Consider the following 21477-nt stretch of genomic DNA (forward strand, 5'->3'; position numbering starts at 1 on the left):
GAAGAAGACTCCACCTGTTGATGCTCCCCCCCCCCGATGACTCTCACAACATCTTGCCTTGCGCTGGGAAAGATGGGATTTTATGAGGATCATATGTGCGGTTTTCTTTGTGGTGCTCTCTCATTCGTATTGGTTTACTGAGAGGTTGAAAGGAAAGAACCCAAGGCTATGGAGTGCATCTGAAAAAGCACTCTTTGCTGCACAAACCAACAATGTTGCTTTAGTAACCTGCTTTTCCTGCATGGCTATTTGCCACGACACACCTTGGCCCCTTTTAAAGTTCTTTGCAGCAAATGGAAACCAGGGCAATCTATTATATCAGCTTGCAAGCAAAGGGGTAAGGTACCCAGCCACCTGATTAGAGATTTATCCCAGGGTCTCCATATGGTATTTAATATGGAATAAGAGCACACTGTGGAGAAAGGGTTCAGACCTTTACTTGTTATGGTTTCCTCTTTGCAAGGAATATCCAGTAATGTGACCCCACATTTGCATTCTGAAGAGGTGCAGTGCATTCTGCAACCCCATAAGTATTCTACCATCTCATTGTACTGCGTGGACTGACCAGGGCATGTGTGGCTTGTAGGGTTTAGATCACTGATCCTATTGCTGGGTGTGGGTAGGGATCTACTCACTGAAACAATGTTGAGCCTTAACAAAAAATATCTTGGGAGAGTGATTTGATGCCTTCCATGTGCAACTTTGATAATGGCAGTAGTTCTTACCACAAGGAAGATCCTCTCCTCTCTCTTGATCTACTGTATTTTCCCCATGTACAAAAGATTGTTTTTCCACGCCAGTTTTTTAGTAAAAAATCAGGGGTCATCTTATACACATTGTCTTGGGTGAGATGGTGGCTCCTGGCAGCTCCCATAGGAATGGCAACAGAAGTCCCTTTCGCTCATTCTCCGTCCCCAGCTGCAATTGCCATCATGGAGAGAGGAAGGTGAATCTCCCACTTCCTGTACATCCCCTCCCTGCAGCCCTCCCTCACATGCTGGAGGCCCAGTGTCTACCAAGGGCAGTGGCGGACAGCGTGCTGGGGCTGTGCCATCCATTCACCTGATCTCACTCCAGCTGAGTCGGGCAAAAGGCTTTGGGTAGTGGTGAGGTTAAGGTAAAGGTAAAGGGACCCCTGACCATTAGGTCAAATCGTGACCGACTCTGGGGTTGCGGCGCTCATCTCGCTTTATTGGCCAAGGGAGCTGGCGTACAACTTCCGGGTCATGTGGCCAGCATGCCTAAGCCGCTTCTGGTGAACCAGAGCAGCGCACGGAAACGCCATTTACCTTCCCGCTGGAGCGCTACCTATTTCTCTACTTGCACTTTGACATGCTTTCGAACTGCTAGGTTGGCAGGAGCAGGGACCGAGCAATGGGAGCTCACCCCGTCGCGCGGATTCGAACCGCCGACCTTCCAATAGGCAAGTCCTAGGCTCTGTGGTTTAACCCACAGCACCACCCGCGTCCCTTCTGGTATCTAAATCTTATTCCTTGTGAATTCTATGGCAGAATTAAAGTCACACCACTGTATTTTAATATATCTCCCAATGCTTTTAGCTTAGACAAACTAGCAATATATTTATAATATGTATGTTTAGGGTTTCTTTAAAATATATATATAGGAGGCATTTCTTTAAAATATATATATAGGAGGACAGAGTAAACCAAAGCAAGTGTAGTAAATTAATTTGTTAAACACATTTATTGAATTGTTAACAGTAACCAAACACAACGTATGACCTTTGTAAAACAAGGAACAGAAAAAAAATGGATTAATCCCAGTCTTGGCAGTTCCTACTACAGATATGTGATGAGGGGAAAATATTTCAATTTCCTTTATATTTCTTCAGTGATCTATTTACAATACTTATCCCGGTATCTGTCCATTATTAAATAAACAGAAGGATCATGACCCAGAAACAAGTTTCCATTAACAATCTTCTAGTTCTGCTTTGCCAGTAACCAGTAATGAGAGTGATATTATGAGAGCTTCCCAAGGATTACTTGGCACACAGAACACAAACCCACTTGGATGCCGTAGTGAACCACCATGTATGGTATTTGTTTTCTTTTTAATGGGGGGGGGGATGATGGGAGGGGGAAGAAGGGAGGAGGGGAACAGAGGAGAAATTTCATATGTACAAAGTCTGAAAAGTCTTTGCTTGGTGAGCTACAGTAGTTTCAGGAAAACAGTATCAAAATTGTAATCATGTTATTGGTAAGATCATTGTCTTTTTGCTTTTGTTAGGACCGATCATCTATGAACAAATTTCATCTAGCTGAATTCCCAACTTGGCATCCGTTTATTTTTTCTCTTTTCGTTGCAGCACGTGTGTGTGCATGCCATCTATGAAGTACAAAGACTGAATGAGGCTGGGGCATTCTGTATTACGACAATTCACAGTAGTAGCATTCAACTGAGGTTAGGAGTTCTTCCTGCTTCTGTCGGAATCACTTGAGGAGCCATTCGTTTACTGGAAAAGGAACACAACAAGAACAACATCATGTAGGTTTTCCACAGTGGTACCTAATTTTTGAGGGCAGGGGAAGCTCCCACATGACTAAAGAAGATCACAGAAAGTGCCCAGGGAATACAGATCTTAGGTGAGTCATTGAGAAAAGAACAAAACTCACCTTTTTCCTGGGAGAAAGAATGCTTGCTCATGGGAAGGCAGCTAAAACAGGCAACTTCTTTAAACGTTGCTGGAGGGGCTTGTGGCTCCTGCACCTCGGTAAAAGCAGTTTAACGAAACCGTCTCCCTACGCCGTACCTCTGTGGTATAAGGGCCAGAGAGCAATGGCGGCTTCACCCAGTGATCAGTCGCAAGTGAAACTGCCACCTGAGTCCCTCTGCCACCAGCGCACCAGTGGCAGAGGGAGTCTGGAGTGGTGGCAGTGGTTTACTTCATGATATACCACTGGGTGGTATATCACACTTCGACCTTCATACGGGTCCTGGCTGATGTATCGATACATCACCCTGGCCTATTGTTGAGGCTGCTCAGCTGAGGCACGGCTTTCGCATGCATCAACTGAGGAGCCCCATTGTGCCTTCGGCTCTAGGGGAGCGGTCTCTCCCCCCCCCCCGCTTCTGAGGACCCAGGTGAGAAGTGTTGGAATGCCATTCTGGTGACTGCTCCCAAGGAAGCATGTACTGGACAGCAGTCTCTTTGTAACGGGTGTCGGAGGGGCCATGGCCTTGTGCATAGAATTTTGAGGGGCACAAAGCATCCCACAGTGAGAGGAGCACCGGGTTGGGGGTGGTGGCAGCAGCCATGCACTCTTAGATCCCAGCCACGTGGAGGCTGGGATCAAGTGGTGCATGGCTACTGGGTCCTCACACTGCCCTTCCCGAGCGGCCTTGCAAGGCTCGGATCCAGGGAAGGCGGCATAAACAGCATGCAACAACTGTGGTACAGTGGTACCTCGGATTAAGAGCTTAATTCTTAACCTGAAACTGTTCTTAACCTGAAGCACCACTTTAGCTAATGGGGCCTCCTGCTGCCGCTGTGCTGCCGGAGCACGATTTATGTTCTCATCCTGAAGCATAGTTCTTAACCCAAGGTAATATTCCTGGGTTAGCGGAGTATGTAACCTGAAGCGTATGTAACCTGAAGCGTCTGTAACCCGAGGTACCACTGTATTTGGTGATGGTATCGCTCCAGCAGTTGCAGTGAGCCCTGTTTGTCCTCTGCCGGGCACCCCCTTGTGGCATGGAGAAACACTCTGCTGATGGTGAGGACCTTTGTCCATTGCAAAGATCAGGTCTCCTACTGCCTCCCCCTCCCCACCATTTGTAGGGCTGCCATATTTCGAAGGGCAAAAAAGAAGACAGGAGAGGGGTAGCTCTGGGGCTGGCTCAGCTGGAGAATCAGGAGCCTTCCCACTCCCCAGCTGCGCAGCACAAAGGGGCCCCCGCTGCTCGCCTGCTACCAAACAAAAAAACCTGGACATTTCCCCAAGTTTAAACCCCCCCACCAAGATTTTAACACCCCCCAACAGAGGATGTATGGTAACCATTTGTGACTTTATTCGTCACTTTGGTGGTGCCAAAGAGTTAAAGCTCCCCCTCCCCACACCTTTGCCCTTCCAGCTCCACTGATGGCAACTGGTGAAAGAAAAAACGAGTCACCAAACTATGTGATGAAAATCACATCAAGTTTGGCCCGTTGTGTCCTCACGTGAGATTGGTGCACAGGAACCAACTCATGACAAGTAAAAAACTGAAAGTAAAACTTTTGTCCTTAGAGTAACACATTGAAGGGAGACAGGGCTTCAGAAAAAGGGAGAACGTGTTGTTCAGTCTGGAAATATGAAGCTGTCTCCCACTGCACTGCTCCATCTAGCTATATTCTTTGACAGTGACCTTCCAGGATCTCATACCCCTTTCTATGTCCTACTTGAAGATGCCAGGGAGTGAATCTCAGGTTCTAATTGTCCTCTCCTGTGAAGCCACTGCTGCTCTGGAAAAAACAACCACCACATGATGCTGGTGAATGTGCTCCCATATACCCCATGTTTGCATGATGTGTATATGGGTATAGCTGCTATTGTTTAGATCAGACATGGGGAACCATATGTTGTTGGACTACAGGTCCCATTATTCTTGACCATCCACTGTAGTCCAATGACATCTAGAAGGCCACAGTACCCCCTGGCCTGGTCTAAATGGATGGGCAGGATCCACATTCACTATTGGTGTGTCAAAACATATACTGCGGTTCAGAAATATCATTTCTGAAGTATCACTATAGTGTGGTATTTACTAGTTGCTCACTGGACTGACACACAGAAGCTCTTCCACGGAAACAACTATTATTTCTCCTACCCATATCAAATCATTTGAAATTAGGGACATAAAGAGAGGGCTGCCTGTGGAAGTGGCTAATTCTGGCCATCTGGAGGCAATGGCATACTTTTCTCTGCTACCTCGCTGTTTCTCCAACCTTTAGGCCTCTGATATTTGCTGTTTACAGCAGAGGCTTGGCATTTCACTCCAATTTGGAGAGAGAATTTCCCACAGTGCGTATTGTGGAGATTCCTCCAGAATAAGTAATTTCCCCTGTGCAGACATTCAGTCGTTCAAGCCCCTTTCGTTTCCAGCTGAAACTCCTTCAGCCCACCACAAGCATCAGACTACAGCCAGTACTGTCTAGAGTCATTTTACTTTCCTAACATATGCTCGATTTTGCTTAATGTTCAGGAGCTTGCTTGAAACGTTGAGGGTGTTTTGGAGAGCGATTGTTGATCAGTGGCAGAGCCACGAACAGCCCATGTGAAGGGGCGTTGGGGACTGGCTGGCTGAAGAAGAGTAGTGGGAGCCTGCCTCTCCAAGAAGGCTCTGAAGATGACACCTTAGGGCCCGGAGCCTGATTGTGGGACAGTGAGGAACAGAAGGGTTGAACTGGGAGCTGATAGAAGCAGGAGACTTGAGTGATCAAGGGGGAGAGGGTCAGGAAAAGGTGAGATCCTGAGTGAGATGCTAGAGAAAGGGGCATGCGTAGAGCTTAGTTTCAGCAACACTTTCATTAAGATGAACCAAGGACATTGCTGTACTGTTGTTTTTCTGCTAATAAAAAGCTGATTGCATTCCATGCCTTCTGTGTGTGTGCTTGCCCTGTGGATGACCTGGCTCCTTGACAAGGGGCCATGCAACTGACCTCCCACCCGCAGAGCCGATGCTGCTTACTGGGAGGAAGAGGGGTGAGGTGGGAAGGGAGGCTGTCTGTGTGCAGATGCAGAGCTAGGAGCACCAGATTGACTCTGCTGGTGCACACGCACAGTGCTGACCTCCCCACCTTTCTCCCTTCCGGTAAACAGCGGCTATTCTGCTGATGGGAGAGCAGTGCTCAGCTATCGCCTTTCTTGCCAGCCGCTACTAGTCTGGCCAGTGTCTTTGCATGTGAAAAGCCCCAGATTCAACCCCAGCATCTCCAAATAAAAGTGGAAAATACCTTTGTCTGAGAGCTGCTGCTGGTTAAGAGTGTTAAACTTCCCTGCGTTACACTGACAAATCATCTCACCTGGTTAAGGCAAGGTCCTGCGCTCCTAAGCCTGGTTGCTGACAAGGGATGCTACAGAATTACGACACTAAGCATTTAAGAAATGAAAATAATATTTGGAGCATACCTCTATACTGTAGTTTCTGTGCTCTATTGTTTGGGCAATCTTTTCCCTGTAAACTAAAGTTGATGTTCGTTCGGATACATCGATTGTTGAGAGGCTGGACTGGTCTGAAGTTGTCGCTCATACTCAGAAAAATCTGTGAAGGCTGATTCTGGCTTAGCAGTCGTAACGAATGCATCTGCACAGACATAAATGGACCCACTTAACACAACAAAATTTACATCTGTTAATATTCAGGAGGAAAAAAATACGAGCAAACTATATAACCCAGGACAGACAATTAGTGATAAGTACCCAGAAAATTTACTGTCTGTGCTCTGTTCCCCTGTCTTCTGTTTTTTTGATTTCTGTTGATTATCTGGTAGTGCAATGCAATTGCAACGAAAGCCTGTATACAGTTGTACCTTGGACCTCAAACGCCTTGGCTCCTGAACAAATGGCTCCCGAATGATCGAAACCTGGAAGCGAGTGTTCCAGTTTCTGAATGATTTTCGGAAGCCAAACATCTGGCGCAGCTTCCGATTGGCTGCAAGACGCTCACATTGGTTTTCAAACAGTTCCAGGAGTTGAATGGACTCCCAGAATGCATTCTGTTCGAGAACCAAGGTACAACTGTATAGGCAAATTCAGTTTATTTTGCCTTTAACGGAAAGCTTCCAATTATGGCTAGGAAATAATTGCTGTAATGCCTCTTAAGGGACCCTCTGTGTAAGCTTTCCCCCTGAGGAGTGTGTTAAATTACTGCGTCTCCCCATATTTCTTTTCTGTCTTTCACTGCGAAAAATTGTTATTGCAAAGAAACAATGGCAAGAAAGCATCAGTTTAATCCCTCACCCCTAGCAGGTGGGGGTGGGGCAGCTGACTTAAGGGGAAAAACATCATTAATCATTATGCAGGAAGAAATAAAATGGTCTGAGCCTACAGTGAGGAAATTGCAATTCAGGAGAGGGGAACCCCTGGCCAAAGGTTGGATCCAGCCTGCAGTCAGATGTAATCTGCCCCCCCTTCCACTCATCAGTGGTTCAGTGGAGAACTGCTCAGCTGGAACAGCTCAGTATCTCTTCTTAACCATTGCAACTGAGAGGAAATGTCACTTGGCAATCTGTTTCTCCAGGTGCGCATTTGTAACTTCTTTTACAAGGAGATCTGCTGTAAGAAAGCAAGGACTCCAGCTGCATGGAGAACTTGCGGTTCAAAGTCATCCATGCATTTTGCAGTTGCATGCATGCAGTTTTTCAGGGTGTGATGGCGTCTGGAAGGTTAAGGCTCTGAATCGCTGTAAGGCTATCGAGAAGCGGACTGAAATTATTCACATTCTTCTGAAATCCTATTGTCTTTTGCGCAGTCAAGGCAGATAAAAGGAGAGCTTTTCCACAGTGTGTTAAAATAAAAAGTCTATGGAGAAAACGGAAGGTGTGAAACTTAAATGGAGTTACTATGAATTCAGTATATGCCCCTGGTTTGCGATGGAAAAGTCACTTGCTGGGAAATGGGGCTCATCGTTCTGCCCCATGTGGCCACTGGAGAATGTCAGTGCCTCCTCCTGTGGCTGCACTGGTTGCTGGAAACCTGCCTGTTTGAATGAGCCTATCACCTGCAAGCTAAGGGGCGGGGCCATGGTGGTGGACTGACTGGGGACTTCAGCCGTTAGTCTTCACTCAAGTCCACCCATTTCCTACCTGAAGGAGTGTCTCCACCCCCATCGTTCAGCCCAGACACTGAGGTCCAGCTCCGAGGGCCTTCTTACAGGGAACCAGGCAGAGGGCCTTCTTGGTAGTGGCACCTGCCCTGTGGAACACCCTCCCATCAGATGTCAAGGAAATAAACAACTATCTGACTTTTATAAGACATCTGAAGGCAGCCCTGCTTAGGGAAGTTTTTAATGTTTGATGTTTTATTGTGTTTTTAATACCCAGCCAGATGGGCAGGGTATAAATAATATATTATTTATTATTATTTATTATTATTTATTATTATTTTATTATTATTATTAAAAAATGGGCCATGACTGAGCCAGCCAGCTCATTCAGAGTTGGAGTCCACACTCTCCCTCTTAGGTCCTGTCTGTAGGTGAGAGTCCAGGTTATATGTGGCTATGAAAATACTTGGTCACCGTATTTGGGGCCAGAGAGGAATTGTTCTGCAGACAAATTGACCCTGTCTGGAGTCAGTTTTGTCTTACTCATGGCAACTGTCACAACTTGATAAAAGAGCATTTATTCTGTCTTTCACATGCACACACACAAAGGAGGCTCCAAAAGCACATCTAAATGACACATGTGAAGCTGATTCAAGTCCTGCTTGCCTGAGGAGACCTTTAGGCAGGAGCCACCGCTAAAAGGTTGCAGTAGGAAGTGACAGCCACATCTTACTAGATTATAGTTTTTAAGACATGGGACTGTCTTGTAAGATTGGTGCCATGAATATCAGAGACTGGCGACTGTGCAGTTCTGTTTCCCAGTACACAAAAGTATGCATTTAAGCAAAACTGCAGAAGCCAGTTCAGATTACTCATGCTCATCTTGGAAAATAGATATGAAGCCTGAGTATTTCTGGGAGTCCCCAAACCAGATAAGACATTTATACAGTGCAAAGAGATCCTGGAGACAGCTGCCCCGGACATCATGGTGATTAAGTCTCTGGCAGTGACTGCTCAGCTCCCTTTTCCTGACACTGAGAATCTGGTTGTTTTCAAGGCCCTCTGGCAGTGCTTGGCTCACCTGCCTGCCTGCCACAGAGAAGCTGAGCAGTGATTGGCTGAGCTGCTCTGATGATAAGGCAGGGCAAGGAGAAAAGCTTAGTGATGTATGGGAGAAGGAAGCAGGGCTCTATCAATGCAAGTCTGGAGGAGAGGGGTGCTTTGGGTGAATGCAGGGAAGAAGGAAAGGGGGCAGAAATCTGAGAGGGAGAGGAAAACTAAGTGAGTGAATGGGCAGAGAGGCGAGATGTATATAGGGCAGGTTGATTCAGCATCCAGGGAAGCTGTCTACCAGCTCCATCTGGTACGCTGGCTGAGACCTTGCCTGCCTGCACACTGTCTCGCCAGAGTGGTATATGCTCTGGTTCTCTCACGTGGACTACTGCAATACGCTCTGTGTGGGGCTACCATAGAAGGTGCCTCAGAAACTTCAACTAATTCACAACGCAGCAGCTAGACTGGTGACTGGGAGCAGCCGCCAGGACCATCTAACCATCTAGCACCGGTTCTAAAGGATCTACACTGGCTCCGAGCACAATTCAAAGTGTTGGTGTTAAACTTTAAAGCCCTAAATGGCCTTGGCCCTGTATACCTGAAGGAGCACCTCCACCTCCATCGTCCAGCCTGGACATCAAGGTCCAGCTCTGAGAGCCTTCTGGCGATTCCCTCACTGCGAGATCTGCAGCTACAGGGAACCAGGCGGAGGGTCTTCTAGGCAGTGAAGCCCTCCATGTGGAACACCCTCCCATCAAATGTCAAACAGATAGACAACTATTTGACTTTTAGAAGACATCTGAAGGCAGCCCTGTTCAGGGAAGTTTTTAATGGCTGATGTTTTATTGCATTACGTTTCATTTGGTAGAGAGGCAAGGAAGTCTGGACTTCACTTTTTTGAACTAACCCACCACATATTTCCCCGCACGCTTCGGTTTATTCTCATATTCCTTTACAAAGACATACCTGAAATTCGTTAGTCTAACCTGGCCTTGTCAATAGCGGTAGCAATGCATACCTGCATCCTTGTAATGTAGACAGGCTTGTTCATTAGTATCCAACTTGCTGTTTCGTAGCAGGGTGGAATTGTCATCGACCCATCATATGTAATGAAACTAGAGGTTTCGGGGTAAAGTTGTTCGATATTAAGTCCCTGCAGTAAGTATGCATCATCTGTGGGATAAATTGGGGCATCGTTATTAACAGGACACAGCTTTCACATTCACGTGACGTCTTGAAAGACCTACATTGGCTCCCAGTACGTTTCCGAGCACAATTCAAAGTGTTGGTGCTGACCTTTAAAGCCTTAAACGGCCTCAGCTCCTCCTGAAGGAGCGTCTCCACCCCCATCATTCTGCCCGGACGCTGAGGTCCAGCGCCGAGGGCCTTCTGGCGGTTCCCTCATTGCAAGAAGCAAAGCTACAGGGAACCAGGCAGAGGGCCTTCTCGGTAGTGGCACCTGCCCTGTGGAACGCCCCCCAGCAGATGTCAAAGCGATAAACAACTACCTGACATTCAGTAATAAATTATTATTATTATTATTATTATTTGCTACGAGTGTTATGGCAAAGGAACCTAACGCAACTGGCGTGGGGAACCTGTGGCCCTCCAGATGTGGTGATAGAAGTTGCATATTACAGCAACATCTGGGTGTGTGTGCGAAAGGGTCCCTACCGCTGTAACACAAGGAACTTGAGGCACTTCTGGTCCAACTGCCCTAAACTTAATATTGATTTCTTAACTGCCCTACATGATCAGGAACAACAACCCAGACAAAACTGCAGTAAACTGTAAGGGAGATTCAGAAGCCTAAATAGGAAAACATTGTCTGCTATGTGGAGTCCCTAATCTACACATGCACCTGCGTTTTATTACCTAGATGGTTCAGGCAGCGGCTCTGCTTTTTAATATATAGTTATAAAGATATTTCTTTTCCTGACAGTGTATAGTTTTGTCATGGGTTTTGGCTAGCACAATACAGTGGTACCTTGGGTTAAGTACTTAATTCGTTCCGGAGGTCCGTACTTAACCTGAAACTGTTCTTAACCTGAAGCACCACTTTAGCTAATGGGGCTTCCTGCTGCTCCCGTGCCGCCAGAGCCCGATTTCTGTTCTCATCCTGATGCAAAGTTCTTAACCTGAAGCACTATTTCTGGGTTAGCAAAGTGTGTAACCTAAAGCATATGTAACCCGAGGACCACTGTAAAGCTTATTTTGATTTGGACTGCCCTACACTGCAAGGTCGGGTTACAACAACACAAAATTAATTATTAGCAATAGTTGAAAAACAAGCTACAGTTACAGAAATAGGATGTGACCTATTGCAAATACAACGTGGGTTTGGGGATAAGCTACACAACCTGGCTCTTCTGAGTGGAAAAGCAAGATGGCAATAAATAATGTCATTCATAGCAGCCCCCTTGCTTCAACCACAACATTTCATTGTCCTGATATTTACAGCAAAATACCTCCCCCCTCAAAAAAAAAGTTTTCCCTGTCAAATAACAAGCAAAGATATTCTAAATGTGTGCCGTTTCACAGCTTTGGTGTCAGAAGTGCAAGTTCTCATTCTTAGCCTGCTTCACAAGGCTGTTGAGAAGCTAATGGGAGGAAGAGGAAGACAATAAACACACCCTGAGTTCCTGGGAGGAAAACCAAGATGCAAATATCCAACAACTAGTGGCAAACATGGGGCAGTTCCACAACTCTCAGCAAAACACCCGCACACCCAAAATAGTTTGCCAACCGTGATAAACAAAAAAAGCATCCTAGCGTCTATAGGAATTTCAGCTCACTGCAGCTGCAGGGTGTTTGCAGATTTATTTTGTGTTTTATGTTTTGTTTTGTGGATGCGCCACATCAGTAAGTACCAGCCTGGTGATGGCAAGCAGTCCAGCAGTAACTGGGTGGGGGCTCTGGGTTTCTGCCCCATTACAGCAGCTGCTACTGATTCCAGTGGCGGATTTTGAGGTCCACTGCCTTCATCTCTACATCATCTCTCTCTTTTTTTAAAAATATATTTTTATTGGTTTTGTAGCAGGAACCCCCCCACCCCAATCATTCTGTTTGTACAAACTTCACACACACTCACACTCACACACTACATACGCCACACTTCTGTTATAAATTCATAAGAAAATCAACCATACATCGGATTTGCACTGTTCCATTTTTATTTTACTCCATGAAGGAAGGACTACAAAATGGGGAAGGTTTGATACAGGGCAGCCATAATCCCTTCACCATCCCAGCACATCTACAGGAGTCCTGCCCAGTTATGGCTATGCCAACCCTGATGATCCCAGACAGAAGACAATCAAGATCACAAAGAACTTGCATATGGGAGTGGATTCAGCATGGACTGAAACAAAGGACACTGATCAGATCTTCCCTCAGGGGGCAGGAAACTGCAAACTCCCCTTTGTCTCCTGGAAGTGACTCATGGGGAGGGGGAGAGAAGGAAACCAGCCAGGTGACAGGACACTCAAGTTACCACTGCAACTCCTCCCTCAACCCCTCCTTTCTGTAATGCATGCATGATGTTTCTGGGGGTGGGCTTGACCTAGAGGAGGGGAATTTCAAAAGTTTTTATAAGGTCTTGCACACCATTTTTCTGGGTCTTTTCTCTCACCTGCAAGTGAGGGGAGCACCCTGTTGCAACAGTTCAATAAAGGCCAAGCCTACAGGCTGCTGATTTGCTCCAATTTACTCTGGTTGGTGTCTTTACTTTTGTCCAAGGGAGGCCTCGGATTTTTCCGGTAACAGTTTTAACATGTAAATTATAAGAACATGCCACACTATTTATTACAAATACAATCTTATTGGACTTCCGACAGCGGCTCTGATGATCTTCCGTCTTAACCACTTCTAATGCATTTCTTTACTTTATATTGTCTTTACCTCCCTTAACATACCATCACCCCTTTTCCATTTTTACAATACTTCAAATTATACTCCTCACAGAACTTCTGGCAAACCTACAAACGTCGTCTGTTCATCATAAATACTTCATCTCTACATCATCTCAGTGCAGCAGCATTAGAAGGTCAGCTGGCGTTATTGCTCTCCCCGCCCCCCTGCAGATGAGGGATGGCGAGGCTGCAAGGCAGTCGCTTGTCTAAGCCCACCTACTGAGGTGCTGGCAGAGGTGAGATTTGAACTGGGAACGTCTTAGCTGAAAGCTCCATCTCTGAGTACTGCAGAACAGCCATGCAACTTCAAGCACAAGCAACTCTTCCTCATTACTGTGGCTTCCATAGCTTTGAGTGCACACAGGGGGGCACCCAGCACTTGAGCCAGAACGCGACTTTAAATTTAGTAAAACTGCATTTTATCGAGCAGCATGCACAATGAAAATGCTGACCCCCTTTTGGTTCGGGAGAGGAGAGAGAGGGAGAGAGAGAGAGAAGGGGTTTGATTAACAATTATTATTTTTTCTGTTCAACATATCCTGGAAAGGCCAAGAGTGTTTAGATTTAATTACCCTTGCACTGCAGAAAAAGATTGTTCTACCTTGTTAAGGTTAACGTATGATAATAAAGCTGCTCAGCGAAGCCTAATGCCCTTTAGTGTGCGCAGTGGGAGTGTGGAGGGCACTGAGAGCTCACTCCAAATGCTCGAGCCAATGAGGAAATATGCTTTTAAGCAAACGGCTGGGCTCCCCACTTTGCTGCTGCTTCATCGCATCCTTCCTTCTTTGCTAATTAATGAGCTGTCCCTTTGTAGAAGATTTCAGGGCGCGCGTGCTATGTGCTCAGCTTATAATTAGAAAGAGTCTGAGCCTTTAAAAGCCTCCTGAGCAGATTGGCACCTGTCATGCTGTCTGTGCTTGTACAGCAAAGTGGTTAATAAACAACCGCAGCATTTTTTTGGGTCTCCCTCACAGCAACCCTGCCAGGTTGGTCTTCTAATTTTGCAGATGGGGAGGGGGGTCTGAGGTTAAGAGAGTTTTGCCCAAGTCCACGGAATTAGTGGCAGAGATCAGACCTGAGTTGGTCTACTGGATAGAAGCAGAGCTGTCTTTCTCATAGGGCTTAGAGGTTCGTTGCACCAGGGCGCCAGCCTCTTAGGGGCGCCCCAGCAAGTGGGGGAGCTGCACGGCTTTGCCAGCGGCCTCCCCTTTCCCTGCATGCCCAGCAGCTGCGCCCTGTCAACCATATGGCTGGCGTGTGTGCAACTTGCCTCCCAAGCCTCCGCGGGAGGAGAGCGATCCCTGCAGAGGTTTGGATGGAACTATATGGCTGGTGGGCATGCAGCTTCCTTCCCAAGCAGTGGTATGGGGGAGAGCTGTGCCCCCCCATGGCTGGCAGTGCGCAGCTTCAACCCCCCATCCATGGTAATTTTGGGGCACTGGGCAGATATTTGCACCCCAGCGCCACATCTGCTAAAGACAGCCCTGGATACAAATGAAGCTCTCCTAGAACGCATTGGCATTTGTGCTGCACCGGCCATAGCCTGACAAAAAGCATATTTCAGGTTTAGCATGATAACCCCCCCCCCAGCTTTTTGTTTCATTGACAGAAGCCAGAGGTCATGGAAAGAGCTGCATTAGGCGTATGTTTCTCTCTGAACAGCACTCCTTCCATTTCAAAAGCATTTGCCCATGTGGCCAAAGGCACTTTGGATGTGAAGTACAGATGGTTCTTTGGATCCCAACCATTGTTGATGGTAGAGGAAGCCCCCCCCCTCTCTGTCTTACTTTTTTTTTTAAAAAATAAAAAAGTCCATTTCCCATTTAGGGGAAGAAAGCACACAGTATTCAGCGAAGTAGAAAGAAAGTACACAGCGGCTATAGAATTAGAAAGAGAATTATGCAAAGGAAGTTCACACAATGACTCAGAGAGTTTATCCCCAATTTGAACCCAAACAAAAAATCCCAACAGTGTATGATACTGGAGTACCACCATTTCGCAGTACAAAACAGGGCACTTCAGACAAATGTGTTGTCCCCGCAGCATAAGTGCGACCTTGAGTTGGGGTATGAAAGCCACAATATGCAATGAACGTGCAATCAACGGATCGCGTTAAAAGCCCAAGGTCTCAAAATCTGCTGCTAGTCCTTTTGTTGAGCATTAATAGCATTCCACTTCCAGAATGACGCTTAAGACTAGTCTAACAAACAAATAGGTGTGTTTTGAACAGGAGTACGTGTGGGTCCTTCCCTGCCCCCTGCTTTTAGAAACTAACAGTGGAAACTTTTTTGGATATTAATGTTCGAGCCAGGGCCAGACCAAGACATTTTAGCCCCTGAGCCAAACCACAAAATGGAGCCCTTATCAGGAACAAGGGGAGGGGGAGGTATAGATCAACATTGGGGGAAAGGGTGAGAGGAGACCTCCTATTTGCCAAGAGGCTACTGCAGAGAGGGCATGGGGGGCGGCTGCTGAGGAGATGGCAGATCCAGCCTCCAAGGAGCAGTGGCAGTAACCAGTGGGCAATGCATTCCCTGCTGCCCCTGCAAATCCTGCCACCTGAGCCAGTTGCCTCACCTTGCCTCATGTGTGGGCTGGCAAATGCAGCAAATGCAGGTTAAAACCACTGGCCAAGACCTCTCCATGCACAGCAGATATAGCCATGTTGGGCAAGCAACACTTAATCAGCACTTCCTGAATTTATCTAACATTCCTATATCCAAGGGCATTGCGACATAGTGAAAGGGCAAGGGCACAGGCCCTTGATACAGATTTGCATATGCTAATACGCAATTAAGATGATGGAGGGCTAGAATCTTGCCAGCAGAGCATCCCGGTGAAAACATAAAGCATGAAGCAGAAAAGAAAAGGGGCATATGATCTGGGGTGCAGCTCAAGAAAGAGACCTGGGGTTTGGGCTCCCCTGGGTCCACCTTTATCAACACTCATGCCTGTATCCTCCTAAAAATGTACAGTACAAAAACATGGCAGTAGGAAAAAACACATATAGATTCCTGTAACTTTCAAAAATGTAAAGCAGAGCAAGGTGAAGACAAGAGAGAAAGTGGTGAAATTTGTAACGAGCGATACAGTTGTCCCCACTCTGAGCTTTTTCCCAGCTCAGGTGGCTTCAACCTTGGCTGTCAAACTCATGTCAGGCGGTTCCTTCATTGGAGCAATGCTTGCACCTTATTGCCCCTCTCGGCCAGCCTGTAATATTCTGCACAGTTTGTGCTCATGCTTCACTTTTATATGCTCCATCATTGTAGCCAATTTCATGGGCTTCTGAGAGGGAGGAGCCAGAAGATACGCTTTGGCTTGGACGCACCAGGCACCATGTGTTGGCTATTGCTCGTGGCGACTTCATGAAGCCCCAAGTACATGCAAAGTGTGACTTGTTCTCGGCTCAGAGGAAACTGCTCACTCTAGGAAAAACTAGATGAGCTTGCCCAGGTTTTGAGATCTTCTGGGAAGGCATTTTCTCGCTCCTGCCACATTTGCAGACATGTTCACCCAGTGCTATACCAGCTGCACTGGCTCCCAGTGGGGTACAGGATCAGGTTTAAGGTGCTGGTTTTAACCTTTAAAGCCCTATACGGCCTAGGACCCTCATACCTACGGGACCGCCTCTCCTGGCATGTCCCACAGAGGAACTTACGGTCTTCAAACAAAAACATCCTGAAGGTCCCAGGCCATAGAGAGGTTAGGCTGGCCTCAACTAGAGCCAGGGCTTTTTCGGCTGTGGCTCCAATCTGGTGGAACGCTCTGTCACAAGAGACTAGGGCCCTGCGGGACTTGACATCTTTCTGCAGGGCCTGCAAGACAGAGCTGTTCCACCAGGCCTTTGGAACAGCTCTGCCTTTGGTCAGGGCACAGCCTGACTCCCTCCTTTGGCAATCTTCACAGAACTTTAGCCTAATGGTTGCCATCAATTTGAGTTGAATTAATTTATAATGAAATGATTTTTAGAATGTTGTACTATTTTATTGTTGTTAGCCGCCCTGAGCCCGGCTGGGGATATAAATAAAATGTTTTTATTATTATTATTATTATTATTATTATTATTATTATTATTATTATTTTCAATGAGGACACGGGAGAGATCAGAACTTCTAAGCGGCTGCTCCCAATTTCTGGAACTCCCTTCCATGACCCACTCTTTCCTTTACTTTCACCAGCAGGCAAAGACTTGTTGTGTTCAGACAGGTCTTTTGGCCACAAGCTGACGTCACACACATGACCCTCTGAACACCGGGGGGTGGGGGGCAAGATTCTTGGCCCCCAGGAGCCGGCACCGATTATTGCCACCGCAACTGCAGCCTACCTCTCAGGTGCAATAATGTCTAAGGTGGTTCCATTCTGCAGATGTCCCCATTGCGTTTTGTACAGGGTGGATAAAAATCAATGATTTAAAAATAAATAAATAAATAAGCAGGATTTTTTTAAAAAATTAAATTGGATTTTTTAAAATTTAAATCACATTTTTAAAATAAAATGCTTTTGGAGGAAAAATCTTTCGAAAGATAGTTTCCTGTTTAAGTTACATTATAGTCCAAAGGCTATTGATCCGGAAATAAGGATTTGTTTTAAGTTTTTCATGTGTGCTAAAACTCAGTCTAAAGTTTTTTTAAAAAATCATTTAATGACATAATAATAATAATAATAATAATAATAATAATAATAATAATAATATATTATTATTATTATTTGTACCCCTCCCATCTGGCTGGGTTTCCCCAACCACTCTGGGTAGCTTCCACAAAGACCAAAAATACACTAATATGCCAGTTAACAAACATGGATACATATGCTATAACATTATTGTTTTAGTTAAATAAATTGTTTAAAGGAAATGATTATTTTTCTCCTTCCAATAAAGTACAACAGAAAAGTTGTCCAAATATAAAGAGTTAACTTAGTAAACATCACGATAATTTCATAATTATCTGTCTATGTATTTCTAATAGTGTAATCAAATCAGTAATTTTTGGATATAAATGTAAAAACTACCCTGAAAATTTATTCTAAAAATGCAACCTTCATCTGGTTGTAAATATTAAGAGTATACCAGCAAGAATGAGTCTTTCTGTAAAAAAAATAAAATGATTTAAATCAAGTCTTACTGACTAGTGATTTAAATCGTGATTTAAATTGATTTGATTTAAATCAAATCCACCCTGGTTTTGTGATCCCAAGGGAAGAGGAAGCCCTGACTCCAAGTCTTGTTTCCTACTTATAGCAGCTGCTATTTCCATGAACCTCATCACTCTGCTTCCGTGACCCACATTATTACCCTGACTCAAGCGAAGGGCTCGGGACGTGAGGCTGCTTTCGTCTCGCAAGTTTAGCTTCCCAAAGATGGAACTCGTGAGGAGGCAGGCATCATGCATGCATGATGCGCCTGAACTGCGGTGGTGGAATGAGTGGGGAAGACAAGGCAAGGCATCCCTGCCAGATGCGAGATATTTGGCAAGGCTTTGGGGGACCCGCAGTTAGTGTGGGTGCCTCCTTTGCTCCCCCACATCTCTTCTCCCACTTCATGGGCTTCATTTTATTTTATTCACATGCTCTGTCTTCATTGCAGAGACCCCCCAGCAGGGCGGTTTCCCCCCCATGCCAGCTGAAAAGCACAAAGTCACTCCAGGAGTGTTACTGGACTGAAAGACGGTCACAATATACCGTATTTTTTGCTCTATAAGACTCACTTTTTCCCTCCCAAAAAGTAAGGGGAAATGTGTGTGCGTCTTATGGAGCGAATGCAGGCTGCGCAGCTATCCCAGAAGCCAGAACAGCAAGAGGGATTGCTGCTTTCACTGCGCAGCGATCCCTCTTGCTGTTCTGGCTTCTGAGATTCAGAATATTTTTTTTCTTGTTTTCCTCCTCCAAAAACTAGGTGCGTCTTGTGGTCTGGTGCGTCTTAAAAGGTAAAAAGGTAAAAGGTACCCCTGCCCGTATGGGCCAGTCGTGACCGACTCTAGGGTTGTGCGCTCATCTCACTTAAGAGGCCGGGGGGCCAGCGCTGTCCAGAGACACTTCCGGGTCACGTGGCCAGCGTGACGAAGCTGCACCTGGCGAGCCAGCACCAGTGCCGCACACGGAAACGCTGTTTACCTTCCCACTATAAAACGGTACCTATTTATCTACTTGCACTTAGGGGTGCTTTCAAACTGCTAGGTGGGCAGGAGGCAGCTGGGACCGAACGACGGGAGCTCAGCCTGCCGCGGGGATTCGAACCTCCGACCATACGATCGGCAAGTCCTAGGCACTGAGGTTTTACCCACAGCACCACCCGCGTCCCCACTGGTGCCTCTTATAGAGCGAAAAATAAGGTAACAGCCAGATATGACCTCAGCCCTATTTGCAATGAAGATTGGAAAGGAAACCATCCTTTTGCAATAGTTACGTGTGGCTCAGGGTGATTTTGGTTTGTTTGTTTTTCAAGCCAGTGACTGGTTTCTGACTCACCCTGGTTTCTTTCTCTCTCTCTCCCTCTCTCTCCCTCTCTCTCTCTTCTCACCTATTCATTATTTATAAAGCACGGAGTGTGATGCACAGCATCAAAGAGTTCAGTCAAAATGAGGCATTTCAAATTCTAAAGGCCAAGTTCTCCTAGTTATCACCCTATTATTTTTTCAGCGAGACTGCTTGGGTGAAAAAAGGAGGTGGTTTCTGCTGGCGGAATGAAAAACCAGGGACACTGAAACACACACACACACACACACACACACACACACACACACACACACACAGAGTTTTATTGTGACAACATTGGTCCATCTGCTCTGCCATATGCCCACTCTTTATTATAAATAAACACCTGTAAACAACGCGGTAGAGTCATTAAATGAAAGGCGCAGCCTCAAAATGAGAGGGAATGAAACCTCTGTTAAATTTTAATACTGGAGATGTCGCCCCTAAAACGCATCAATCTGCCTTGTGCAGAGTCTGTCCATCTAGCCTAGCGTTGTTTGTGCCCAATGGCAGCAGCTGAGCAACATCTTTCACAAGGGGGGCTTAGCCTGAGACCCCTTTAAAGTGAATTAAACCTGCACATAAGACATCTGATGACCTCTTCTCCACTGCAATGAAAACTTATTCTCGATTTTGTTCTTGGTCTCCAGTTTTTGGTCTTAGAAGCCATGAAACACAGAATCACTGAATTGTAGAGTTGGAAGGGGCCTCTATGGCAGTGGCGTAGCGTGGGTTGTCAGCACCCGGGGCAAGACAAGTAATTTGCGCCCCCTAACACGTGGATTTGCGCCCCCTAACCTGTGGATTTGCGCCCCCTAACCCTAACCCCCAGATGTTGCGCCCGGTGCGGCCAGCCCCCCTGCACCCCCCACGCTACGCCACTGCTCTATGGTCAACTATTCCAGCCCCATGCAATGCAGGAATGCAGTGGTACCTTGGGTTACATACGCTTCAGATTACATACGCTTCAGGTTACAGACTCCGCTAACCCAGAAATATTACCTCGGGTTAAGAACTTTGCTTCAGGATGAGAACAGAAATCACGCAGCGGCAGCACAGCGGCAGCAGGAGGCCCCATTAGCTAAAGTGGTGCTTCAGGTTAAGAACAGTTTCAGGTTAAGAACGGACCTCCGGAATGAATTAAGTACTTAACCCAAGGTACCACTGTAGTTTGTCCAATGTGGGGCTCGAACCCATGAACCTGAGATTAATACCCTCATGCTTTACCAACTGAGAGCTATATAAATTTAATACTACTGCTGCCAATAAAAAGTACTAGTGAGAAAAGAGTCTTTACAGTCGAAACATCCTAGCTTGGGAATGTTCTCCCCAGAGAGGTTTGTCCAGTGCTAACTTTCATGTCATTTTGGTGCCTTTATATTTAATCTATTCTTGCTTTAAATTCTTGCTTTAAAATAATTTTACCTGGCCTATGGTTTTAATGCTATATTTTTTGTATATAATTTACATTTTTTGTTAAAAGCTGCATTTAGAAATTTTACGGTTACAGGAGGGCATATAAATATGTAAAGCAAACAGATTTGTTGCATGATGGTGGTCTTGTTCGGTTGTCTACTAAAGACATTTACACTTGGGTCTTGAAAGAACACATTACAGTGGTACCTTGGTCCCCGAACGGCTTGGCTCCTGAACAAACCGGCTCTGAAACACCACAACCCTGGAAGTGAGTGTTCCAGTTTGCAAACATTTTTCAGAAGCCAAACATCCAACACGGCTTCCGATTGAGTGCAGGAAGCTCCTGCACTCAATCGGAAGCCGCGCCTTGTTTTTTGAACAGTTCCGGGTGTCGAACGGACTCCCGGAACGGATTAAGTTCGACAACCAAGTTACAACTGTATTCAAAGCCCAGACTGCAGCAAACTGCACAGGAATTACCATGTTACTTCTGCCTTAGTTTGCTGGCTGAAACTAGTTATCCAAGGTTTGAACATTTGACAGAATGCCCAACATAGATTTGTGCTATGCCACTTGCCACACAGAAAAGAGTGGCTAGCTAACAGATGGCCACATGATAACTGGTCAAAAACCATCGGTATAATCTTCCATCACAATATAATTGTACTGTTAGCTTTGCCATGTCGATAATGAATGGACTTGGCACAAAAATCTTAATTGGTCAAGGAATTGCAGGAGTTCTGCAAGCTCTTATGCTATTCTTGATGTTGCATGCACCCATAAAGACAACAAACATAATCCAAGCCTAAATCATCCACTATTTATTTCCTGGCACTCTCTCGAACCACCGTCAGATCAA

General features: G+C 46.0%; 1 protein-coding gene and 1 long non-coding RNA gene across 3 annotated transcripts in view; one reads left to right on the top strand and one right to left on the bottom strand.

Annotated features, from left to right (window-relative positions):
- LOC309335165 overlaps positions 1-21477 on the top strand; it is a 317841-nt gene that overhangs the window by 19149 nt on the left and 277215 nt on the right. The window lies entirely within an intron of this gene.
- Positions 1682-21477, bottom strand: part of CA10 (carbonic anhydrase 10) — a 339473-nt gene continuing 319677 nt past the window's right edge. For both annotated transcript variants that reach the window (XM_081849907.1, XM_081849906.1), the window contains 3 exons: positions 9839-9993; positions 6132-6306; positions 1682-2476 (listed from right to left, as the gene is read on the bottom strand). In XM_081849907.1, coding sequence (XP_081706033.1) covers positions 2454-2476; positions 6132-6306; positions 9839-9993 — 353 coding nt within the window. In that variant the 3' untranslated portion in view covers positions 1682-2453. The remainder of the gene's footprint in view (positions 2477-6131; positions 6307-9838; positions 9994-21477) is intronic.

Source organism: Podarcis erhardii, assembly GCF_964252035.2.
Source record: "Podarcis erhardii genome assembly, chromosome: 2".
Taxonomy (NCBI): domain Eukaryota; kingdom Metazoa; phylum Chordata; class Lepidosauria; order Squamata; family Lacertidae; genus Podarcis; species Podarcis erhardii.